Below are 27,446 nucleotides of genomic sequence, written 5' to 3'. Positions count from 1 at the left end.
GACTCTCTGTTGCCAACTTATGTTTAAAATTCTCCTCAGGCACATATTTTCAATTGCAAGAATTCTCTTTTCGAGCTGCTGATTAATTTTCCAGCACTCACTAGCGTAGAGGAGTATGGAGAGCACATTGCTACTGAAGAGGCATAGCTTCAGTCGCAAAGACTATTTACTTCTTGTCCAAATGGATTTAGGTCTATTGAAAGTTCCAGTTGACTGACCAATTCTAAGTTTAATCTCGGTCATTATTTCACCATCGCAATCGATCCAGCTGCCCATGTATTTGAAGTCCTTCACCTGTTCTAGACTTGTATTCTTGATGTATAACTCGCTGATGGCTTAAGGTGTACAGAGGCCTGTGGATTTAGAAGTCAATCAAGTTAAGTTTACTGGTAGTCCTATTTCTATTTGCTAATTAGATGTTACTAAATGTCAAGTTATATTTGTATGTTAATATGTTGTTTATATGTTAAGTATACTTTGCTAATGCAGCAATTATTAACGAATTTATTCGTTTTTGTACGTTACAATTTTTTTATCGTCTGAAACCGCCATAAAGTAAAAAAAAAACATCGTATTAAGGCCATTTCTTAAAAAAAAGGTCGTAATGGGAAGAACTGAAGTTTCGTCTTTTCATCTCTTTGTCATGAACATGTATATTTTTGAATGGGTTTCTGCTTACTGTACATGTTCATCCCCTGTTCAGATTTTCTTTACTTTTATTAGTTCATTTATGTTTAATTTTTCAATTCCAGGCTACTACTACTGTTGACTAAGTTTCTTTTTGCGAACACCATCTTTACAAATTCAGGGTTCCAAGCTCATGGATGCAATGGAATACTTAAGAGGCTAAAATATACCAATTCCTAAGAACACTAAATGACGTGCTTGTATAGCTTTTTTAGTAGCTTGCTGCTTTTTTTAGATAATCTGAAAATTTAAAGAAAAATTAACACAATCTTTTTTAGTTATTTGCTGTTTTTTAGAAATTCTGTAAATTCAATGCCATCTGTAAATTCAAGATCATGAAAATGATGGAATTCTTAATAGGCTAGAATATACCAAAGCCCAAGAACCCTAAGAGACGTACTTATATGGTTTTTTTAGTTATTTTTTGTTGTTGTTGTTTCTTTTTAGAAAATATCGAAATAGATTTTGTATGCTTCACCAAAAAGTCCAATTAGTTTAAAGTAAAATCAAATTATATTTTAAGGAAGGAAATTCGGGAATATTGAAACGTAAACTCAAAAAATGTCTTCCTATGAAGCCCTTATAGGATGTTCATCAATAGATACAGAGCCTCACATAAGATACCTTAGGCCTGGGATCCCATTCTTACTTCTATATTTCAATCAAATACGCCATATTCAATAAAGCCAAATTTGTATATCCAGTAATACACATATCTCTCATTAAGTCTAAAAAGAAAGTGGTGTCTATTCACTGGAGATTTTGAGATGGCGACTCAAATAATAAACTCGGTGTCCAGAGTTTTAAATCTGTTTCATTTTCTTTGTCCCAGTCTAACTATTAATAGTGGTTTTAAATTTACGCGGCGATTCTTGGTTTGTTATTTCTAGACCAAATCTATGAAAAGCTAAAAAGAAAAATTTGCAAATAAAGGAGTGCATTACCATGGTGTTAAAACTAGAATTGGTCCTTTGGTACCAAGAATTTTAATTCTAAGGCTCAGGAAGCAGTTTTCTAATTTTGGTACCAAAGACATTTAAAGGTATCTAAAATAGGGGATCCCACTTCTGAATTTCAGCAATCATGAAAAAAATCTACGAAAAGTTTTTCATGACTGCTCTATGTGATCTGAAATACTGGGAGATACTATCCATCTATTCTATTTGTTAAATAAAAAAAACAAGTTTTTTTTAACTAAAAGTAAGGAACGACGTTAAAACTTAAAATGAACAGAAATTATTCCGTATATGAAAGGGGCTGTATCCTCCTCAACGTCTCGCTCTTTACGCTAAAGTTTTTTTTTTAATACAGTTGTGATAAAGTCAAATTTTAGCGTAAAGAGCGAGGCGTTGAGGAGGGGACAGCCCCTTTCATGTACGGAATAATTTCTGTTCGTTTTAAGTTTTAACGTCGTTCCTTACTTTCAGTTAAAAAAATTTGTTTTTTTTTATTTAATTTTTGAACGTTTTTGAATTAATGCAGGTTTTGATTTTTGCTCACCGTACATGAATAATTAAAACAAAATTTGAATATTAATTTTACTTTTATTTGGTTAAATGGCTTTCTCGAAACTTGTTTAATTTTATTTACTTACGTTTTTATTAGTAATAAAGATACGTAACTTACGAATTCACTTACGTAGTGAACTTCTATATTCATATATTTTTAATACGTATATTAGAGGGTTCGCCCTCTAGTCAATACCTTGCTCTTTAAGCTAAAGTTCGAATTGTGTTCCAATTCTTTAAAAATAACCCCTTAATCACAAATGCCGTTAATTAGAATAAATAGCTCTTATTAAAGTACTAAAAAATCTTTGGCTTAAAGAGCGAGGTATTGACTAGGGGGTGAACCCAATCATATATGTAATATTTTCTGTCGTTTTAAGTTTTGATGTTGCTCCTTACTTTCAGTTGAAAAACTTTTTTTTATATAATTTCTAATCTTTTTTTTTAATAATGCTGGGAAATCCGGCAGCCCCTTTATAGCAATGTCCCTTCCCCCGTTAAAACTTCCTTCATGGAAAGATCCTCCCACATAACCCCCGACCAACCCCCCCCCCCCACTACCAGAAAAAATCCTTCCTGAAAACGTCTGTATACTTCCCAACAACCAATACTATATGTTAACATTGGGTGAAGTTCATAACTTTGAGCCCTTCCCCCGGGACTTTGGGGGATTAAGTCATCCTAAAAGACATAGCTATCATATTTTCGACCATGCTGAACAAAATGGCTATCTCAAAATTTTAGTCAGGTGACTTTGGGAAAAATGAGTGTCGGAGGGGGCCTAGTTGCCCTCCATTTTTGTGGGTCACTTAAAAAGGGCACTAGAACTTTTAATTTCGGTTCCAATGAGCTCTCCCATGATATTCTAGGACCACTGGGTCGATACGATCACCCCTGGGAAAAAAAAATAAATAAATAAACACGCATCCGTGATCTTTCTTCTGGCAAAAAATGTAAAATTCCACATTTTTGTAGATAGGAGCTTGAAACCTCTGTAGTAGGGTTCTCTGATACGCTGAATATGATGTTGTGATTTTCATTAAGGTTTTATAGCTTTTAGGGGGTCTTTCCCCCTTTTTTCGAAAACCAGCCAAATTTTCTCAGGTAGTACTAAAATTTTGATTGGTAGGACTAAACTTGATGAAACTTATATATTTAAAATCGGCATTAAAATCTGATTCTTTTGATGTATCTATTGGTATCAAAATTCCATTTTCTAGAGTTTCGGTCATCATTGAGCCGGGTCGCTCTTTACTTACAGTTCGTTACCACGAACTGTTTGATGATTTGTCCTCTGGTTCTGGGATTAGTAAGTTTCGCTCTGGACTTTACTTCTCTATGAGTACCAAAAATTACTTACTTACTGCCCAGATCTTAGAAACCAAGGAGAATTGGCGCAGATGCGGGTCAATGAATTCTAGTGCACCGCTTGAACACAGCTTGTACGATTTAATGGCTTTGAACAAGAATAATTTATCTATAACTCACTTTACAAGATGTATAAATAGTGGAGTAACACAGGAAAAAGGACAAAGAAAAAGAAAGCACTTGCACATAAATATAAATGAACTAACACACACACGCACACGTATGCATATATTCATAGAGGAAAAACGAAAAAATATGTACTCGTATAGTGAAACTTTCCTTTGAAAATGATTAGTTATAAGAAAAAACAGTGAGTCAAGACAACGACAATAGAGGATGAAAAGGACCTAATGACTGGCAGGCCTCTTCAGTTAACTTGGAATACAAATTCGCAAAAGACATCAACATATCAGGTTCACTTGAATAAATTTCTCTTCCCGTATCAACGAAGCGGATTTACGCTATAAAAAAATATATATATTTTACTTACCCTATGTACAATTTATTTTGCACATTATTGTGGAGCCATCTAAGTTTTTTATGTTTGAATTAATTAATAAAAGAAAATTTGTTCACTTAAAACGGTGACACCCCCTGCTTTTATCTATTCCTAAAGTCTTATATACATATAAGAAAACACATTTTTGCAAGTAAAAATATCCAGACAGCCATGCCCTGAGAAATACAGACAACTAATGACAAGAAAAGACTAATTACAGTCTAAAAAATTGAAACTGATTCCAATGCTGCTACAAAGTTTCACACTAAAATAAAAACACTTTTTGCTCCCTCTATTCATTTTTGGTTTGTTCATGCCTAAAAACTACTAAAAATTTTCTTTTGGTTATTCCAAAATCGAAAATTTATTAAGGCAGCATCACACTTACGTCAGTATTGCCACCTTGAACACTGTAGACAGATAAGCAAAACTAATTACAGTCTAAAAAAATTTGAAACTGATTCCAATAATGGTTTGTTCATGCCTAAAAACTACTAAAACTATTCTTTTGATGATTCCAAAATCGAAAATTTGTTAAGGCAGCATCACACTTACGTCAGTATTGCCAACTCGAACACTGGAGACAGATAAGCAAAACTAATTACAGTCTAAACAAATTGAAACTGATTCCAATAATGGTTTGTTCATGCCTAAAAACTACTAAAAATTTTCCTTTGGTGATTCCAAAATTGAAAATTTATTAAGGCAGCATCACACTTACGTCAGTATTGCCACCTTGAACACTGGAGACAGATAAGCAAAACTAACTTGTTAAATCTGACAACGCTTTCTGTGCCTACAAATTTCAATATTAATAACATTTTGATTCCCATGGGCAACTACGCTTTCAAAGGGAGGCAATACCTTATTAAGAAGTTTAGAGCTATTTTTTTTTAGATTGGTTGTAGCTGATTTCTCTGACTAGTTTCTCTTTTTCTTAATTTCGCTGTCAGCTGCAATTAAAAATACCATAACTGAATATGGAGGCTTTTTGTTAAAAATTGAAGTCAGGATTTTTCATGTTTTCTATGATATATATGGTTCAGTAGGGCTTTTTGCAACCAATACTAGCAACTATATTTCATTTTCACTTTTAGAGTACCACAAGTCTTGGTGTATTTTGGATGCATGGAATATTCCCAGGATCTTAGATCAAAGCTGGAAGAAGGTGAGTAGATTTTGTTTAATCAGAACACAGGTTTAAAATGCTGAACATATTTGAGCTTAGATCAATTTACAATGAAGCCGCTTTGCTAGAGCACGGTTTTTGCGACTTTGAAAGCAGATCTGGAATCAATTTGTGTCTGTTTCTACGATTGCAGACCGACAAGAGCAACTTTTCATTCTGGTTTTTGCGACCTAGAAGCACTTTCTGGTTTTTTGGAAAGTGAATACAGAGAGGTCATGGAAAGTGGAGCATGAAACCACATCCCTGGCGTAATTCTCAAACAGCCCGATGAGCGTTGAAGAACATGGCTACATTTATGAAAGAAAATTTTTGTGGCAAGAATGAAGAGGGGTAGTTTCTGTTCCAAAGTGCAGGAAAGCTAGATAATGGTCCTGATGCTAATTCCACTAGTTTTCATGCTCCAAGCATCTTCCTTGCTTTCCGCTTTTCCATTTCTGCTTTCCTGCTTTCCATGTGACTGAGCAGGAAAGTATTTCCAGGAATTTCATTAAAACTGCCCTTATTTTTCATTGTGGAATGATCCTGCAGATTTTTTGTAGTCAATGATGAAAAAAAAAATTATTCTGCCTTAAGAAGCATAACTTTGGAAAGATAAAAAAGGGAATTTATACTGAAAATGTTAGAATGGTAGTAAAACTGTTTATATATTGAGGAAACGGGTACAGACTAGAAGAACTTAAATCTGTGTATATACTCTTTCCTGATTAATTAAAAAAAATAAAAACTCGACTATTTCGAGGCACATTAGTTATAGTATCTTTTTCTTGAAAAGAAGAAAGATCAACTTTGTACTTCTCCTGTGAAGTGTTTTTTTTTTTTTTTGATTATGTTAAAACTCAGTTTTATTTTTTAAATTTTTCTAGTCCCAAACTCCTTAGACTTTTGTTTGTTCTTCTAACAAAGTCTTGATCCCTTTTTATTCAGTTGAACTTTTGTGTTTTTGCTGGTTATGTTTTCTTTTTCAGTCATCATGTCTTCAGTTTTTTCATCTAATAGCTATTCTTACTTTAGTTTTATTCATTTCTTCAATACTTTTGCAACTTTTTTCTTGCTCCAAAGATGGTATAGCCAAGATTTTTATTGAAATATTTACACTTGTTCTGTTTTGATCACTGTCTAAATGCTTTCGATGCTGTCTAAATGCTTTCTAAAGACAGAATGTCTCAGATACAACTTTCATCTGTTGATACGGCCCACCTGCCTTAGACTCACTTAAGGCTTCGGAAATAAACACTGTTATACACGAATGTTAAGTTTTCGCTCAATCTTTCTTTAGAAATTCTCCCTAGAACATTTGTGCGGGATCATCAGAGGGTCACTACTCTGTTTGTGAACCGTTGCCAAAAGTAAATTTATTTCGCTGTAATTTAATCCTTTCAGTGACCCAGTATTAAAAGCTTCGTGTACCAGTTTACAGTTATTTATTGATTCTCATATTTATTATATCATTTAAAATTAATTACGTTTGGAAGTCATCCGAATCTGATTTAATATTATTATATTATAATGGTAAATCTAATCACTTTTAAATGGCGCAGCGCATGGAATAGAACCCCCCTCCCCAATAAAAAAGCTTTAAAAGTTTGTAATTCTTTATTTCCCAAAAGCTTATGATGCATAAATGTGGCATGTGGCATACATAAATGTAGCATCAAATAGCATACTACTGGGATAAAAATCAAAATTCTTTAGTGGCTTTAATATTACAGTTCTCCCATTTAAAAAAAAGTGCTGGGCACTTGGCTACCTTAATTTGGTTATTTGCAACAGTTTCTTCTAAGGCTGAATCCTATGTATGGTCCAACGGATTTGCTCTGAGTTGATTGAAGCTAATAGGTAACTTAACCCAAATAATTTTTTATTAATAAAATAATACTTTACTTATTAACTCCTGGAAAATGTAAGAGATATTTACATACATGCAACACAACATAACGCTCATTAAGATAAGCCATACAAAGGATATATTGAGCATTAACTTCTAGTAAGTTCACTATTCTGTTTTGTCTTTCAGGCACTTAAGAGTTTTTGGTGTTTTACAAAACATGTTTTTCTCTCTATTCTTCTCTTGTTCTGTTTTCTCTGTATTTTCTATTTTTCTCTCTTGCAGTTAAAAGGAACTGACGTCAGACTTACCTTTGCCATACGTCACAAGCGGGGGCGTAATTTGCTATGAAGCAGGGAAGGGAGGGCAAATGCCCCTCGTAGACCTCGATCTGCCCCCCTCCCCGCCCAGATCCCAGTACTGCCTCCCAGCTGAAATTTAGTTTCTCAGAAATCTTGTCAAAACTAAGATAAGCCTGCATAATTCAAGCCTCTAAAGAAATGGATCAGTTTTCTTTAGTATATATTTATTTTTATGGTATCTCATTTTTCAGTTTTCACTGTCAATTTCTCATTTTCACTTGATTTGGGAAAATTGGCTCCAACTTTGCCCTCCCCCTCCAGAAATTTGATGAAATTACACCACTAGTCACAAGAACCTCATTTGTATAATTTTTTAGTCATTTTGCTAGTCAATTTGTTAGTCACTACCATGTAAAAACAGAAGCTATTTTCGGTTGTTATTGCTTTTTTGAAAAATCTATTTTTTGTAGCCGACATGTCTGACTTTACCAAATAAAACTACAAAATTTAAAGCTTCGTATTTCCTAAGTTACGATTTCCACTAAATTTACTAAACCTAATAATTTCTTGATACATTAGAGTCTAAAGTACCTTTAAAATAAAAACTTTATCGCATGCTAATCAGTGGTCTTAGTAGCTCATGTACTGATCTCCTGATTCTTTGCCTTCGGCCACGACTGCAATGTGTAGTTGGGGGCAGATCATCCGACAACTCCCTCGGTATCTAACACCTCCCCAGTACTTTAAATGTACATAGTTAATATATATATTTAATATATACATATAATTTAATATATATATATATATATATATATATATATATATATATGTATACATATATAGTTATATATGTATATTTAAATGTATAAAGCGTGATGTGCCAATGCTATTACTAGCTAAGATCCGAAATAACAAACCAAATTTTGCCTGACTTTACACGGTTATTTAGTAACATGAGCGGTTCAACTCAAAAATGTAAAACGGTTTATAATTGGTTAGCTAAACACTGTATCACTCAGAAACAATTTTGCTTTCTGAAGACTTCATTTAATCTAGTATGGTGGGCTTAATTAGGCAACCTGAATCTACTAGCCTAGTAATCTTAGCCTAAGTAACCTAAAACTACTTAATTAGAACGAAACTACTTTAATGCGGTGTGATTCCTTTGAAAAGACAAAATAAAAAAAAATTAGTGGGGAAACCTACAAATACAGCAAAATATAAAACATAGAATTGGAAGGAGGGTTAAGGCAGTTTCTAAGAAGTAACTGTCGCCCATAGGAAGGGTATATTGGAGTGTTAGCCCCAAGCCCATCCCTTTAGAAAGGGTGTATTCAAGGTTTAAGGTTTCAAGGTTTAATTTTAAAATATCTGTGCAAAATAGACATAAATAGAGGGTAAAAGCCGGAGACACAAGGTCGAATGACAAAAACCCGGTACATTAATCGGAATAAACCTGTTTGACAACAAAAAAATAAATAAGAGTTATTCCATGACTCACCAATAGACGGGCACCCACCCCACAAACCCACCGACACCGGGCAAAGATCCACCGAAAATACCAATAAAAAAAACAAAAAAAAAAACAAGGGCGAATAAGAGTAATCGATGACCGGCAATTCACAGGGCAAAACACCCAACAAAACAATATTATCAAATGTACCCAGATTTTTAATATATTATTAATTCTTAAAATTATTTATAAGGATAGAATGAAGTTGTTTTTTTATATTTGGAAGAGATTTGCTGCAATCATTAAATGGTAGGTGAAGACACCATGAACCCATGATTGAAAATAATGGCGAGAACTGTGATCTCTCTGTGCTTAATTTTAGGTGCTGAATATTCCATTTATGTCGGGTCTCATAAGAATGGGCATGTTGTACAGGGAAAAAATTATTCGAACGAAAGTACGTAGGTAGTTCCGACCGGTCATATTTTACCTTAAATAAAAAAGAATTGAGGGTGAATATCTGTGAAACAGGCAAAATATTAATTAGAAGATAGAGAGTTTCAGTTTTACTCTTATTAGGATACGAAGACGGTGATGGTAAATATTTCTTTAAAATTAGAAGAGCCCGGTTTTGAAGAATTTGTATCGGTTTCACATGACATCTGAATGTTGCCAAATATATCAGAGGACAATACGTAAGATGGGAATGAACCAACGCAAAATAAATTAGACGTATGATTTCATATGGAAAAAAATGCTGAAACCTTCGCATTATACCAACCCCCTGAGCCACTTTAACCCGTAATCTATTACAATGTTCTTTATATGACAGATTTTCATCAATAATAATACCCAGATACCAGACCGAAGTTATCCTTTGAATTTTAATATTTCTAGCATGATCAAATATTGTTGAAATTCCTTGGGAATTCTTCCTGATTCTACTATAATTGTAAATTTGGTTTTTGATGCATTTAGTGACAAACGATTAGCTTTTAGCCATACAAGAAGTTGCGAAAATACGATTTGCAGATTCTCATTGAGATCCTCTTCCGAATATCCAGTAAGTGATGATCCGGTATCATCAGCGAAAAGAACATTCAGACCAAGGTTTTCTGTCGCTGATGGAAGGTCATTTATATATATTATAAAAAGCAGTGGTCCCAGGATTGAACCTTGCGGGACACCAATATTTGACAACAGACATGGATCCGAAACTGTGTCGTTGATCAAAGTCACTTGGGAGCGACGACTTACGTAAGGTGCGATAAAATCGTGCGCTGGTCCTCGTATCCCACCGTGGTTTAATTTATACAACAATATTTCATGGCTTAACGAATCGAAGGTCTTCTCAAGGTCCAAAAATATACTCGCCGGGATCCATTTTTTGTCCAGACACTCGTGAATAAATTGTACCATAGTTAATATAGCATCCTGCGTACAATGCTCTTTTCTAAATCTATATGGACTTTTTGAAAAATAGTCTTTTGAACAGAGAAAATTATACATTCGATTATAAAAACATCGCTCCATTACTTTAGAAAAACCCGAAAGAATAGAAATGGGTCTATAATTTGAGCAATTAGTCCGGTCACCACTTTTATATAGTGGTAACACTTTCGCTTTTTTAAAAGAATCCGGAAAAGTTCCCAATCTAAATGACAGATTTATTAAATGACACATAATATTATGTATACTTCATACATAATGACACATATTATTCTGTATACTTGAAATAAGACAAGATTGTTATTGCGAAAAAAGTTGTTTGTAATCTGAACCCCTCTGGACATATTTCTGTTAGCCTGCCCCTCCCCCACCCTTCCAGAAAATTTTACTTTGCACCTTTCCTTGAAACTATTAAGGAGTATTTATGTCTGAATTTGTTTCAGGCAACGAGTTACCAAATGGATCTGGAGACGAAGTTGAAATTCGAGGCTGTTCTATTCATGCCATAGAGTTGGTCAGTGAAGAACTGAGAAGATCGGGTATATTCTTGAACAGCGCTACAATTGATTTTTTCCTTTGGGATTATAGAAGAAGATTTGCAGAAGAACTAAAGAAAATTCCGTTCCATAGAACAAGATGTATTTACTACTGATTTTATCAGTCAATGAATTATTTGAAATATATTAAAACAAAACTCATTAAAGCACTTAACTGTTTCAACTTTAGTCAATGTATATACAATCAAATTCGTCTTAAAGACTGTACTGGGTAAGTTACCAGCAACAAGACACACCCACTTTCAAGACAACCTTCCAGTGATTATAAGCGAAAATTCGAGGGATCAAGAAAGAGAGGTCGTTCGGAGAATACCCTATGCCACGTAGTGGGTTCCCATCGGTCTTACTGCGTTCTTGCAATCGGATTGTAGCGATGAGCAGGCACCTCTGGGATACAGAGAAGACTGGAGATTTCAGATATACCTCTGGTAGCACTTGAGGATCCGTGGTCTAAGGTAATGTCTGTGTTAAGGCCTTCTTATTTTCTAAGAATTGATTGTCCAAAATACATTTACAAGACAATTTGGCGGAGGTCCCTGTCGAAATATTTGCTTTTTTTTCGTCTTCATATTTTGCCACTTGCTGAAAAAATCCTCGTTTTCTCACCTATCTGATTTTATTTTTTCATTTATTATTTCCTTTCCTCTCTTGTTTTCATACGTCATCGATTGTCCTTCATGGGCTCTTTTTTTCATGCCTTAATTTTTTTTTTCTGATGGTAGAAATAATGTTTCAATTAAAAAAAAAATATTACAAAGACCATAATTGTGTAGACAAGTTTTTTTTAAGGAAAAGTAAAGAACTCCATTAAACCAAAAAAGAGCCTAAATATAATCAAATAATCTACCAGGCGTAAAACTACCACAAATCAGCAGCAATAAACAATTGAAACCCAAAACTAACAGAAATTATAATAAATAACCGAGTCAAATTCAAAACGGGCAGAAAATAACCTGATTAGGGCTCACAACCCCTATGCCATCTCAAGGCCAAAACATAGTTTGCACTTTAGTGAAAAAAATACATACGAGTATGCATTGTCAGTTTAATATACATATGCTCATATTTATTACTTAAAATATGAATAATTTTTGATTTATTAAAGTCATAAAGTGATAATATTAAAAAAAAATCATTAAAGGGCAACTTACGTTCTGGCCTTGAGAAGACATAGGGGTTGTGAGTCTTAATCATGTTAATTTCTGTTCGTTTTGAGTTTGACTCGGATGTCTTTTCGTTTTGGTGTTCATTTATGTATTGATGATGATTTGTGATAGTTCTACGCTTAATAGATTATTTGATTCTATTTACGCCCATTTTGGTTTAATGGGGTTCTTTGCTTTTCTATTTTTAATTAATTTCTGTTCGTTTAATGTTGACATAGTCTTTCTCAAGAAATCGGATTGGCAGGCTAGTTGCCCGCCAATCATTTTTGACTTTTAAAAATGGCACTAGAACTTCTCATTTCCGATCAAATTAGCACCTTTAAAATATCAACATTGTATCTAGTTATGGTAGAGTAGCGCTGCCTAAAATATTTTTTATTCCGTATGTGAAAATGGCTGTCCCCTCCTGAATACTCCAATCTTTACACTAAAATTTGACAAACTCTACTTTTTAAAACAATATAAAACTTTAGCGGAAAGAGCGGGGCGTTGAGGAGGGGACAGCCCAATTCATATGCAGAATAATTTCTGTTCATTTTAAGTTTTAATGTCGCTTCTTACTTTAAGTTTTAAAAAAACTTTTTTTTTTATTTAATTAGCACGATAGTACAGATGTAGATGTAGTGAAAATGTTAAAAGAAGATGTTTTTTACAGTTGAAAAAAGTTTGGGAAAATAGGAAGACAAGTCTGTTGACCAAAAAGAGAACATTGGAAGCGACAGTGGCAAAGAACGGTTCTGAAACGTCGGCGCTCACAAGGACGAAAAGAATTTTCCCGACGTTTTCCAGGGCAATTGTTTACAGATTATTTTGGGTACCCGTATGACTGACCCGTATTTCAAACAGTGAGCTGTAAAAAAGAATGTGAATCAATCCTGCTTTCTAGGGCTGTAATGAGAGAAAGGCTAGGATGGCTAGACTATGTTCTGTAGATGAAGAATGAGAGATTGCCAAATATCATCCTTTTAGGCCGACTATCTAGGGCCAGACGAAAAACATGTCTCCAAATGGGGTGGGAGGACATCGTAAGAAAGGATTTAAGGGTAATAGAAACTTCTTGAGAGGGTGTAAAGGGGGAGTCTTTGAATAGATTGGGATAACCTTACACAGCTACAAGTTCGTTGAAGGGTTAGGCTAAAAGCTGAAGCATTATTGAAATTTTTAACTCAAATTACTTAGTATCGTCATAATTTGTAAAAGAAATGTCTTTCATCAGCTAAGTTTTTTTCTAAAGGGTTTATATTTAGTGTCAGTCAAAATTATGAAACAAGAACCAAGTTCAACATGTGTTATTATTTTTTAGAAATCAATTCCTACTAAAATTTTTTGCCGTTTAATTAAGTATTTGACCAAAGAAAACACAGAAAGTGCAATCTAAATGCATAAGACCACAATAGAAACTACCAACCAATCAGAACTTTTCTTTTCGTCTTAGGATTTAGCAGTTATATTTTCACCGTCCAAAACTACTTGAGAATATTGACACAAAGACCCTAACGCTTGTAATCATTTATTTTCAAGTTTTAATCTATCGAAGCTTAATTCAATTACCACATAAAAGCACAACGGTAAAGATATATTGAAGCCGAAACTTCAAATCCTTAAATCTTAAATGCTCCCTTGAATCTAGATTTCTAGAGGATTCCTAAATTATTTATTATGGGTGGTACGTCAGTTCAACTTGTACATATTGTACATCACTAAAACGAATGTTCAACTCTGTAAGTTGTGGCCTTACAGTTGTGTGACTCTTATAATGAGCTCTAGTAATATTGTTAGTTTTGAGCTACAAGTAGAATGTGTTAGTCGGTATAATTTGTTATGTCTGAGTCAGTAGATCATTAGAAATATTGGCTTTCTTTGCTTCCTAGCTTGAACAGAGCTTTAAACTCAAACACAGAATCATGGCTTAGGAAAACGAAATCATGGTAGAAGAACATGAGACATTCTTTTCTGACGTAGACTATAAATTCCTCTTCAATTTTCACTCTGTATGTAGGCTCTGACTCAAAGATTAGCAAAACGAATTTATTTTAGTCTCAGGCAAGAATTATGTGCTTCTTTCTTAAATATATTTTCATATTCATCAATACAGCCTGATATTCACATCTCCCTGAAAACCAAGGATTAAAGGACTGAAAGGGCTCAAAACAGCCCATAGTGAACAAAAGTTTAAAAATGCGTTTCTAAGAAAAACTGACTAGTGAGAAAATATTGTTATTTGTAGCTGATTCCGGAATGGTCATTATTATTTTCATTAGTCTTAATAGTTATGAAGAAAAAATGCATAAATTTTTTAAAAGAGCCGGAAATTCACATTATTTTTAAAGAGTTTTAGGATGTTTTTAAGAATTCCTGCAAATTTGATTTTGAAATAACATTTTTCTATTAAGACTAAGGAAAGTAATAATTACCATTTTTAAATCAATTCCTAAATTCGCTAGATATTTTCCAGAAAAATTGCCCACATATTGTTTTGAGCATCTGACTGATTGATCGTATTTTAATATTTCATACAGTATTGTATTTCAAACAGTAGGCTATGCGAAAAGTTTTGCCCAATCCCTCTTTCTAGGGCAATAATACAAGAAGATTTAATTAGCTGGAGCACGTTCTGCAGATGAAGGATGAAAAATTGCCAAACATTAAACAGGTTGTCCTTGGTTTGGGTGGGAGGAACTTTTAAGAATAGATCTAGGAGATTTGAGAACTTCCTGGGAGGGTTTAAAAAGGGAGGCTTTGAATAGATTGGGCGGTGGAGGAGCGTGCGTAGCTGTGTTGGCCTTATGCGGCTTGGTGCTGCAGTCAGTTGCTAGTAATATTCATAAATCAGCCATAAATGACAATTGTTTCTTACTAGACAGTTACTGTCTAGAAAACATATATTTTAAGTGACGGTTACTATTGACTGCTGAACAACTTGGGGTATTATTAACAGTTCAAATTGCAATTCTCTGCTAATCGATTATTAAGATATGGAAGAAAATAAAAGCACATGAAGTGATGTATATACTTTCATCGTAGCTAATTTATGTTGTCAACTAAAAATCTACTGAATTTGCTCGATTACATCAGCATGGCTTTTATATTTTGTAATTCGGCTGAAATTGATGTATCTGAAATAGACTTCAAAGGAAGTACCAGTAGAAAATTTAAATTCCGTCACGTGTGTTAGCCTGTGAAAAATGTCTAAAGAATGGGCAGAAAAATGTCTACAGAAATGGGATAAATGGGCAGAATCAATTTTACCACCGGAATTTTACAAGGAAATTTCCAAGGAAGATTTTGATCTTCAATTTTTTAAGGTGCTTGAATTTTGGATTCATGCATATTATTATCATATTTTCATTATTCTATTATTGGCAAATGCAATTCTGTGGTTATCAAAGGAAAAATCTACTGAGCTGTTACCCCCAAAGGAAAAATGTAAGTGACCTGTTGGCTTTGCTGCCCTAGGCTATTAGTCTTTAAGATATGCTTACAGTAATAGCTGTGTTTATGTACAATGATAATCTAATGGAGATATCCACAGCTTATCCTATAGAAATGAAAAAAAATGAGTTTTTACTTAGCCTAAATTAGCAACTGCAGTAAATATAAAGGGGTCCATAGGCTATTTCTGGCCTACAAATAAAGTGAACATACCACTTGATTTCTTTTTTGTTCTTTCTTAATAAATAATTGCTTTTGTTGTAAATGCAATTTCAACCTAGCTATATATAGCTAGCATCTCTGGGCCCATAGGGCCCAGAGATGCTACTAGCCAAATTTTTTTTTGGGGGTGAATTTTTTTTTGGAGTGATTTATTTTACTTACTGGCTGATCATTTATACTGCTGTTTTCACCACTAATTAACATAATGCCCATTTTTAATACAAAACTTGGGATTGCAATTCAGCCCAAAGAATCATATAAACTGTGGAAGAATAGCTGCTTAGTTCTTTTTCCAATTAGAAGCATATAAACAACAACATGGTGACCTTGTGAAAAATAGAGCAATATATTAAGAGAAAAGTGATAACATGATTTATATACAAAAAGATCTCAGAAGTAAAAATTTGCAAATTTGAATTAAAATACACAGATTCAACAAAAAAGAAGAAAATACAACTATATACCTTCAGTTAAAAATTCAACCAGGATGAAGTTATCTCCTGGCTCCCATCTCCAGGTTTATCTCCCTGACCTAAAATTGCTTACCCTATAGGCCTAGTTCTGAAAATAAAAATTATCCTTAAAAGAAACTGCTAACACTTACAGCTCTCAAATGATGCTAAGTTTCTGAATTTTTTGGCTATTTTTGATATTTTACTTAAAAGTAACAATATGAGCATGAACTTAAAATTAATGTCAGAATTTTTTTACTTCGTAGAATTTTTCATTGTTATTTGAGATTGCTTTGTCAAGAGCTTTCAAATGAGGTGTTATATAACTATATTCAAAAAAATATTTTGACCAGAGGTAGCCCAAACAAGGTCTTTCATTTTTTGTCAAAGCTTATCAAACAGTAGGGTGAACTTGGGTAAGTCCACCCTTTATCGAGTTTTTTTTCAGCTTAATCTGGTCCCAAGATTGTTTTGGAGTTTCTGCCACAATAAAAACTATTTGATGTTGCTGTTGATCATACTAGTAATATTCCACACAATCCAGAAAGTCCCCAAGTTTTGTTGTTTCCATGAGTTGCTACACCAAAGTAACCCATCTCAGGGAGGCCGAACTTACCCCAAGTCTGGGGGTAAATCCGGCACCTCCCAGGTAAATCTTATGTATGTAGAGATAAAAATTATTTCACACTAAGACATGATAGAGGGTCCCTCTATGTACAGAAAAACCATACAAACCAAAAACTCTCATTAATGGTCTGTATGTGCCACAGCGGAACATCAGCTTTCTGCTTATCATGGGGTAACTCCGACAGTGCTGGTTTCACCCCGTACACAGGAGAAGTCTCTGAGAAAGGTATTTTTTCAAATTTTTTATTGTAAATATGAAAAATGTAATGACATACTTCAAATAATAGGAAAAAAAAAAGCAGTTTCAAGTAGTATCAGAGAGATTTGAAAAAACAAACTTTTGATCACTTGCAGGCACTAATGTGCTTCTTGTACAGGCTGATGATGTGCCGAATTTGGAATGGTGGTAGAGTGAAGGGACCAGCTCCAGAGAGCCTCAATGGTCCGGCAAAGATGTAGTTTTCTTCAACTTTGTCAATGTCATCTTTTATCGGCCAATTGTATGAATAGTCGGCTAGGCTCAGGCAGCAAAGATATTTTATATGAACAAGATTTTCATTGGGAAAATCAAGCACCCTTCCGATATACCAGCCTTGTTGATCTTGTTTGGTATTGTATGCTACAGCATAGTACTCATTTAGCTGTATGTTTAGCTTCTTTTCCTCCTCCTCTTCATGCTCACTGCCAACAGTATCAGAGATATCCATTTCGTCAGTTGAGGAACCCGACTAGACATCAACGTCAGAATCTTCACTGGAACGTTCATCTGTCTTTTCATTTTTCAGTTTTTGCTTTAATGCTTTCTTTTGTACTTTCCATTTTTTGGTCCCTATCTTGTATTTTTTATCTGTATTTATGCGTCAAATACATATCAAATCATCTGAAGATATGATTAATTCAGATTCCCAGGCAACTCTCTGCCTACCAGATGTCCTGGATACTGAGGCATCAAGAGAAGGGTGACGTACTGAGTCCAAGAGAAGTTCTTCAAAGGATTTGTCATGAGTATGATTCTTCTTTGGACTAACCAACACCAAAATGATAATCTGTTCAGTTGCAGTATTCACCCTGGTAGTCACTCTTGTTAAATTCTGAGTCTCCGATGTCTTACTCTCAACATATTGTTTGAACTTGGCTGGATCAAACTTCGCATTGTCGACCACATCGTAGTTGATACGCGCTGGAATTGCGGAACCGTAAATTCCTGTCGCTTAAAATGATTTTTGAATCAGTGGAGGGGTAAGGTAAGTCTCCCAGATCTGACATAAAATTTCCAAGGGTCCTTGTCTTGACAAGACGTCACCTGGGTATGCTTGTTGCCAGTTCATGAGCTTCTGCTCATAGGACGATTTCAACCCTTTGAAAATAACCCTGTCAAGGGGCTGCAGAACATGGGATGCATGGGCTGGCAACTTGAGGATGGTAACGTTCTTCTCTGAAGCAAGCTTCACAAGAGCCAAGGATAAATGGGAGCCATGGCCATCAAGAATAAGAAGTGCTTTTTCTTTCACCTGAGGCAGGAAAACATCTCTAAACCAGTTATAGAAAAGGTCCGCAGTCATCCATCCTTTCTTGGTAGCTGAATAACATGCAACTGGATAGTCCTGAATGGGTAGCCATGAACTCCAAGTGTTTTTTCCCAAGAAGACTACCAGTGGTGGCAGCTTCTCACCTGATGCATTAAAACATGCGAGCACAGTTGTGTTATCACGCCCATTGCCACCAGTTCGCCGCGTTGCTGGGGATCCTTTCGTGACAGCGATTTTAAGGCTACCAGGATCGCGACAAAACAAAGTTTTGTCCAAGTTGAACCAACATTCTGGTTTGTCTAAGATGTCAAGCTCTTCTGCTGTTTTTTGTAGCAGGTCATAAAATCCTAGAATGATAAAAGGATCTGCTTGTTGCACAGCACTCAGGTTTTCAAGACGCTCAGGTTTCTTAAGCGAGATGTTGTTTCTTTTCTTAAACCCAAACCACCAGTCCTCACCTGGCCTGTTGTTCGTGAAACGAGTACTGGTTTTGTTCATGCTGACATATTTTTGCACTTCGTCTAGGAACTTTTGTTTGGTAAGGCCCATGCCCCACTTTTCCATGACCTTCAGCGAATTTGCCATACTCTGCTCAACATCAGGAGGTAGGTCCAGAGCTCTCCCGAGAGTAACAGCAGGCGATTCGCGGAAAGTCCTTTGCTTCTTTGTCTGATCCATTAGTGTTGTCCTCGGTATGTTGTAAAATTTTGCAGCTTTTTTTAAAGACATTTGACATGATAGAACTTCATCTTTGGCTTGTTTAAGCTGTTCAGCAGTATATCTTCCTCCTGCCCCCTTGTTGGTTTTTCGGTTGTACTTGCGTGGCATCTGGAAAAAATGCAGGTTTATAGTAACAATAGTAAACCGTAGCTATTGTATAAGAAACGACAAGCCATATTGACAAATTCAAGCTTATAGCGCGTCCAGACTATCCGTTTTCTGAAAAAATGGGACGGAAAATTGGAAGCAGGAAAAGCTGTCCAGACTTAACGTTTATTTTTTTTAAATATCTCTACAAGTTTATCAGATATCCTCATCAAGGTTTTTTATTAGCCAAAACCTACAGAAAACAATTTTAGAGCCTCAGTTAAACAATTTACCTTTTTTTGTTCTAAACCACATTAAAAAAAACAATTTTTATTTTCCACTTATCACCTGGCCTCGTTGGGGAGGGGAAATCTCTTGAAGATGGGGAGCAACAAATTTTCTCTCATGAGAAAATTGTTGGCCTTTGCATCCTTGAGAAAAACATCAGAAATTGTGTTTATTCCCTATGGGTACTCGTGAATTCAGCTATATTGTTACTGATTGACAAAGTTTAGAAAAAAATCATATTAATCACAGGCAGTATTTTGGTGTTTTCGACCCCAACCCCCTTCGCACTCAAATATATTCTCCTAAACGTGTCTACCATGCATTTGTTTTTCTGTTAGAAACAAAAATCCGATGTTATCTAGTATTTCATTGGAAAGCAATCCGATGATACTAGGTTTAATATTAACTTGGCACAATGCGATTCTCCAATGTCTAATTACTTTCAACTTTGACATATTTAGCTTTTATTGTTGTCTTTTACTTTCTTTGGTGTAGCGAGGGGGGCAGCTGCACTCCCCTCACAAGCCCATAAAAATTACAGTATATATTTCTGAAAAAGAAGATGGATCGGACAAAGCAGTTGAGAATAATTCAGCACAAACTCGACAAGGGTCAAGACAGTGAATAAAATAAACTAAAAAAGACTCGTATATATAAGTTTCATGTCTGGAAACCTTTATTATTGGAAAAAAAACATAATAAGCAACTGGAAGATGCAAGAAAATTACATAAAAAGGGAAAAATATGAAAGCAAAATCTTATGCAAAAAATTAAGACACTCAAATCTGAAAAAAGTATTTTTGATCAAATTAAAATCAAAAAAGGAATTTATTCAAGGTTTTCTCATAACTTTAAGTATATTTTTGGCATAATCCTTCTTTTCCAGTTTCATTTTTCAGTTGATATCACTCCTTTTCGTCAAGATCTTGGGATCAAGGAATAGTTGACAAATACAATTCACTGAGATCTAGGCTAGAACTGCGAAAGACTAGCCAATCGTATACACGGGGTATGTCCGGCCCCCCGTGTCGCAATTTACCCTGTACGGGGCAAGTCCGACATGCCGGAGTTACCCGGAACGGGGGTTTTTCTGGGGTAAGTCCGACACCCCGTGTATCTCCTGACTGGCTTGAGGATAAAATACTAATAAATTACAGTAAATACTTCAACTATCCTATTAACTCATCAGCTATTTACAATCATTCCATCCTCTCTTTATTTTTCTGCACTATCAGTTAAAAATTACTACCCACCTCGTGGCCAGCAAAGATGCCCTCCTCGAAATTTCAAAATTTCGTCACCACAAGAGGGGTTAAAAATGGCGGCATTACTGAGCACTGTTGTCAAGTACCAAGCCAAAGGAAGAAAATAAAGTACAGAACCACAGATTTCTGTCTTCACTGAATCAGATAAGACGTGGGTGACGGAGTTACCCCGGTGTCGGACTTACCCAAGTTCACCCTACATCATTTGAAAGCTATCCTTCTTCTGAACATGTTTCTAGCGTTGTTTTCTACATCAAACATAAAGGGGCTACAAAAATCCTCTTTTGCCTCCCATCTCAAACCCTCCATGACAAAACAAGAAAAATGAAAATTCGTAAAAAGATTTGTTAGAGTAAGATATAGCTTAAATAGAGAAGTTTTCATTGCCTAGGAATGTTCCATAAACCCCATACCCCTGAATATAAGTACCTCCCCAAGAAAAACATGGCAAATTCAAATTTGGTTCAAAAACTATTGAATAAGTCTTGAATATTTAAAATCTTTATGTCAGGAGCTTTCAAATGAGGTGTTGCATGACTGTATTCAACTTTATTTTATTTTTTACTGTTATGGAGGTAGTCTAGAGGTAGCCCATATGAGGTTTTTCATTTTTAGTCAAAGCTTATCAAACTGCCCATCATTTGAAAGCTATCCTTCTTCTGAACATGTTTCTAGTGCTGTTTTTTACATCAGACCTAAAAGGGCCACACAAATCCTGTTTTGCCTCCCATCTCCCTTTTCCTCTGAAACCCTCCAGGTAAATTCCCAAGTTGCTGAAAACAAGGTTTTATAACACCTGTCCCAAAAATATGTAGCAGTCTGACATTTGCCCCATTACACTCACTTCAGTTTTTTCCAAACTTTATGAAGGTTTCCTCTGTGACTGGCTTTAGGATAAAATTTGTCCGCGTATTGACACCTGGCAGTTTGGTAACTTAAAGAAAACTTCCACCACACAGTACCTTGTGCACATAATGCATACCATTGTAAGTAACCTTGATAAACCAAATGTTTGGCTGAACCTTGCCTTAGTTGATGTCCAAAAAGCTTTCGACCTGGTTGATCACACCACTCTAATTTCTTCACTACTGGTTAAATTTGAACTTGATCCTCTGTTAGTAAATATTGTTATATTGTTTCTTTCAAATAAATCTCAAGTTGTTAAATACAAAAATATTTTCTCTAACCCCCTCCCTATATATTGTGGAATTCCTCAAGGAACCTTATTGGGACCACTTTATTTCTAGTCATGATTAACGATATTGGTAAGGACTTCCCCCAAAGGTGGAAATACGTGGATGACTTGTTAATCCTTGAAGTATGTCACAGGAATATTAAAAGTGACCCCCTTGAAATTCTAACCCACATTTAAGAACCTAAATATGAAAGTAAATTCCACTAAATCAAATATAATGACAATAAATTTCTTGAAATCTACTCCTGCTTTTCTTGATCCTATCCCCCCAGATATTTGTGTGTCTTCCTTCAAATTAATGCGGGTTACAATTTCGTCTAATTTAAAGTGGGATATCCACGTGAAAGATATTGTCCATAGAGCTAATGCATCCATGTCTCTCCTTAAGCTCTTGAATAAATTTAAGGTCCCCCCATCCCATTCTTTAAGGATCTATACTTCCTTTTTCCACCCGCATATTGAATATGCTTGTCCAGTTTGGCATCCTGGCATCTCCCATGATGAATCAGATAAAATTGAATCTATTCAAAAAAGAGCCCTAAGAATATTTTTTTAAAGAAACTTTGGTACCATATTCACTCCTTCTAAAAAAGGCCAAGCTGGAAACTCTTGAGCACAGGAGAGGAATGCTGTGTCTCTGTTTTGCAAAAAATGCAATAATAAACCCTTGCACAGAAAATAGTTTCTCCAAAAGACACTCCCCATCCAGACACCACCTGCCACATACAGTTTCTGAACCCGTTCCTATCTTGCCCCCCATCAGTGGCTTAGCCTCCAGGTATGAAAAAAACTTGGTCCCCTTGATTACTGATCAAATAAACCACTAGATTTTTTTTTTGTTTTTTTTGGCACTGGTGATACCCAAGCTTGTGTCCGTTTGGTTCTTCCGTTCTCTTCCCCTTGTTTATATAGTCTCTTTTAAACCTTTTTAAAACTATTTTTTTCTCAATTTTTTGGGGGTTTTGTTTTAGTTTTTGCCTTTTTAACTTTCTTACATTTGACACTTTTTTTTAGACTAATGAATGGATTTGCCTTTCTGATATTGTTGTTTTTTGGAATTGTTTAGCTAGTTTTTTAGTTGTTGTGCCATTTCAATGTTTTTTTTTTATTATATGACCCCGAAATGCGAATTTGACCCTTCGGGGCTTGTGATAGTCATTTTTTGAAATAAATATCTTATCATATGTTTGCAACTAAGTTTATTGTATTTAATTAAACTCTGAAAAGGCATTGGCTTGAACCGGATTCTAGCAAAATTCATAGCAAGGCAATAATAATTATAAAATTAGAAGGACACTTCTTACATGTGTTTTCCTTGAGTGTTGCGGATTGGGAATAAATATATTAAGGCTTGATTTGTATATTGAATGGTAGATGTGACAGTTTTGCATGCTTTTTGGAATTGTGTTTAGAGGAAAACCTTCTCGAGTTCATGATTTGGTACTTCCTTGGAATGGTTTCACAACTCCAAAGTATTCTCTCAATACATTGAATCTTGTGAAACTGTGTAATTTTGTATTACTGAGTGGTTTGTACCTACTAGACTCACACAGGTTATTGCAGTTAAACAAGAGTGCCGGCCTCTCAAAAAGTTTGTGGTAACAAACTGTAAGTAAGGATGACTCAGCCGAATAGTAACCAAATCTCTATAAAACGAAATTTTGATAAAAATAGATACATCTAAAGAATCGGTTTTTTATACTGCTTCAAAACACTGAAATTTCATCAAGTTTTATGTTACTCATCAAAGCTACAAGCCAGAGAAAAGTTTGCTGATTTTCGAAAAGAGGGAAGCACTGCTTAAAAATCAAGTGATCTCAATGAAAATTGCACTCTCTGATTCAGCATATCAGAGAACCCTGATGTTGAGGCTTCTAGCTCCTCTTAAAAAAAGGGGGATTTAATTTTTTTTTCTAGAAAAGGTGTGGGTTTTCTTTTTCTTTAGTGGTTATTGTGTAGAAGCGATAGTCCTCGAAGATCGAAAGGAGGCCACACTTAAACAAAAATCAAAAGTTCTAGTGCCCTTTTTAGGTAACCAAAAAGATGGGAGGGTAAATAGTCCCCTTACCACGTCCTTTTACCCCCAAAGACATCCGATCAACATGTTTAAAAAAGCCATTTGATTAACCATAGTTGAAAGGTCATATGCCTTTGGGGATTCCATCACTTCTATAGTTTCTGGGGAAAGGGTTATAAGATTTGCAATTTGCCCGTTCGCCATTGTTTGTCATTGGGAAACCTATGGACTTTTTTTCTGGGGGGGGATGTTCCAAGGGGGAAATTTTCCATGGAGATAAGTTTTTCAGGGGTGAGATTTCCTGGGGAAATTTTAACCAGAATTCCTAGGTAACTCTATTTATTTAGTCTTATTTTCTCTCTGCTGACTGAATTTTACATGTGGGAATGTTCCCAGGGAAATTTACAGTGGGTTTAGAATAGTCGGGAAGATTTTTACACCGTAGGAAATTTTTGCGAGAGAAATTCATCATGGGAAAATTTTCCGTGGGAGAAATCCTCCATGGGGAATTTTCTGTGGAAGCACCTTTGCACTAAGGAGGGGAATTTCTGAGAGAATATTTCCACGGAAGGGGGGATGTCCAGCATGATTTTCAAAAGTGATTAGTCTCTGAAATGAAAGTATTCTAAGGAGAATTTTTCATGCGGTATCGTCTTCAAGAAATTTCCTGGAGGGATTTTCAGTGATGATGGAATTGTCCAAGGTGAAATTTTCGGGGTGGGGAGTATTTTGGGTAAGACGAACTTTCTATAGAGGAATTTTCCTAGGGGGAGGGAGCCGAATTTTTGTCATTATTGGAAAAACAGTCAGAAATATAAAAAGTTATTTCAACGGAAAGTAAGAATCAACATCGAACAAGAAACTGAAAACGAACAAGAATTATTCCGTATATAAGAAGGTTGCTCCCTCCTGCTTAGCTCGATCTATTACGATAAAGTTTGACTTTTTGTCCCAATTCTTTTAGCATTACTTCTAAAATAAAATTTTATTTAGGATGAAAATTTTATATAAAAGTTTTGAAAAACTTTAGTACGAAGAATTAGGTGTTAAGGAGTAGGCAACCCCCTTCATATATGGAATAATTTCTGTTCATTTTAAGTTGTCATGTTTTTTTTTTACTTTCAGTTGAAAAAACTCGTTTTAATATTTAATAGTAAGCAGAGGTGAAACCAATTTAAAAAAAAACAGCAGTTTTTTTAAAACGACTTAGACATTGAGAAAACGCACTTAAAATTGAATATGTTAGCTTGTATTGCTGATAAAAAAAAGTAAAAAAAAAAAAAAAAAAAACTGGACACCCAGTATTTATAGCCTAGCTGTTATTTATTCTTTTTTCATATAGGTATTTTTCTTCGTGTTAAAGAAGGGAAAACTGGAACCCGGAACAGAACGTGTTACATAGAAGGATTAGATCAATACAGCCCAGAATACAGCCGTTTAAAAGAAAAAATTTCGTGGCCAAATTCCGCAGATGACATCGTCGTTTTGAGGCCTGGAACTTATCAAAGAAGAATGATACAACGTTTAGATCAAGACCATACCGATGTAGTTGACGGGATGACCGCTATAGATTTTATGTCTTTTTTAAGAAAAGAGTACAAAGCCAAAATCGTTGCTCACAGTTGTGATTGTAGAACAGGTACTGGAAATTGGACCTTGGAGGTTAACGGCTTAACTGGACTAGTTGAAAATCCTCGAAAATTTTACTAGTAAACGATCATAAATCGTTGCAAGCAGTCATCAAACACTATCAGTACAACTGTTGTTTTTTTTAGATTTTTTCTGCAAGAAGTTGTTTTTTTTTAGATTTCTTCTGCTGTTTTTGTTTTTTTTGGTGCTTCTTTAATGAACGTTTCTCAATTTGTTCTCTGAACCTTTAATATTTGTTTCTGCAAGTCAAGTTTATTTCCAAGTTATTATTACCGTTATTTTGGTTAGTGGTGTATATTTTGTAATCACCTAAATGTAAATTCAAACGTAAATTTAAACCTAATTATATATTCTAACTTATAATCTTAAGTTAAGATAAAATTCTTCTCTGAGTCTCCCTGACTAAACGTTGGCCAATTAAACTGAAGAACAATAATAGTAACTTATTTTTGACCCACCAACATTATAAAAAAGCGGAGTAACAAGAGAAACTAAAAGGAAAAGACATACAAAACAAACAAATTCAAAACAATATTAAATATAAAAAAACAACAATGCAAATTAGAATCGCATGAGAGGATGAAAAGAACCTACTAATAATAATTGATTTCTGACTCACCAATGAACAGCTTTTGCTGTTATTTCTGTTTTTAACCTCTCAATATTCTGAAATGCAAGTATATAAAATAGCTAATGTCAAGTTTCGACAATAATAATTAACAAGAATAGGTAATAGTAGAAAACCAATTCTAATTGTCATATTGTGACTGTTATTCTAGAATTTTTTTTTTGGGAAAAACCGCTTCATTTTTTATAGGACTCATGTATCCAAATTTAATAACAACAATAAATGTGTACTTGAATCTTCTTGATTGATTTTTTTGGCAACTTCAAGTTAAGTCGGCTTTTCAGTATTTTATTCCTTTCAGTTAAACATGGAAAGGTAGGGTGTTTTCAGGAATTATCTGTGTATAGGTTACAAGTGGTAAAAAACCAAATATTTTTAAATTATTATTTTGTTTTTGTTATTTAGCTTTTTTAGTATGTTATTACGTTAATATTACAATAGCGGCGTCGAAAAATTCTCAACCAAAGAAAAATTTCATAAGCTAGTGACGCATCAAGTTATGAGATAAAAGGGACGAAGAGACTTCATATTTCAAATTTTATTCAATCAATCAATTCAATCGATCAATAAACTCAACAAAATACACTTCAATATAAATTCCCCCGTAAGGCTCTATGGCCAGGAAAAAAACAGGGGACAAACAAAAATGAAACAAATTCATAAAAAACAAAAACACTTTCAACATCTTACATTCACACCTTTAAGAGACTCAACACAAGAGAAAAAATAAAATAAACAAAATAAATAAACAAGGAAAAAAAATCATAAATTACAATGATCCGCATAAAAAAAGGAGAAGAAAAAAAAATCAAAAACTAAACAGGGGACTACCAAGCAATCAATTTATTCCGCGTGGACTACCCTATGATCAATCAATCAATTTATTCAACCAATAAATTTACGAGTATTTATTCAATAATTTTCTATGGCCAGGAAAAAAACAGGGGAAAACAGAAATGGCATAAATACAAAAAAATAAATAATTACAAGTATTTTCATTATAATGCATTTCAACCTTTCAAAGACTCAACACACACACACACACACACACACACACACACACACACACACACACACACACACACACACACACACACACACACACACACACACAAAACAAAAGTAGAGATGACCCTATAACTCCGATCCCTCACCCCTGCTGCCACCTACAACTTTTTTTACATAATTTATGTCTGTTTGTTGTCAGTGAGAATGAAAAAACAGGAATTTTCTCACATTGATGGTTGTTTTTTGGACGGTTATGTGTGCTCGTCAATTCATTTGATGTTTTCCATGGATGTCAACAGTAATTTATGTATGTTTTATGGTTT

At 34.6% G+C, this 27,446-nt stretch overlaps 1 protein-coding gene and 1 long non-coding RNA gene across 2 annotated transcripts in view; both read left to right on the top strand.

Annotated features, from left to right (window-relative positions):
* LOC148948135 (queuosine 5'-phosphate N-glycosylase/hydrolase) overlaps positions 1 to 10,980 on the top strand; it is a 95,228-nt gene extending 84,248 nt beyond the window's left edge. The window contains exons 5-6 of the mRNA XM_089095701.1: positions 5,160 to 5,230; positions 10,724 to 10,980. Coding sequence (XP_088951827.1) covers positions 5,160 to 5,230; positions 10,724 to 10,932 — 280 coding nt within the window. The 3' untranslated portion in view covers positions 10,933 to 10,980. The remainder of the gene's footprint in view (positions 1 to 5,159; positions 5,231 to 10,723) is intronic.
* A 4,183-nt stretch (positions 10,981 to 15,163) lies between these two features.
* On the top strand, positions 15,164 to 26,350 carry LOC148948134 (uncharacterized). Its single transcript, XR_016142284.1, has 2 exons — positions 15,164 to 15,308; positions 25,180 to 26,350. It is a non-coding gene; the product is annotated as an uncharacterized LOC148948134 (long non-coding RNA).
* The last annotated feature ends 1,096 nt before the right edge of the window (positions 26,351 to 27,446 follow it).

Source organism: Artemia sp. Qi Xiang Cuo, chromosome 10 (assembly GCF_049724085.1).
Source record: "Artemia sp. Qi Xiang Cuo chromosome 10, ASM4972408v1, whole genome shotgun sequence".
NCBI classification, from domain to species: Eukaryota; Metazoa; Arthropoda; class Branchiopoda; order Anostraca; family Artemiidae; genus Artemia; species Artemia sp. Qi Xiang Cuo.
This window is presented reverse-complemented; position numbering and strand designations above follow the sequence as displayed.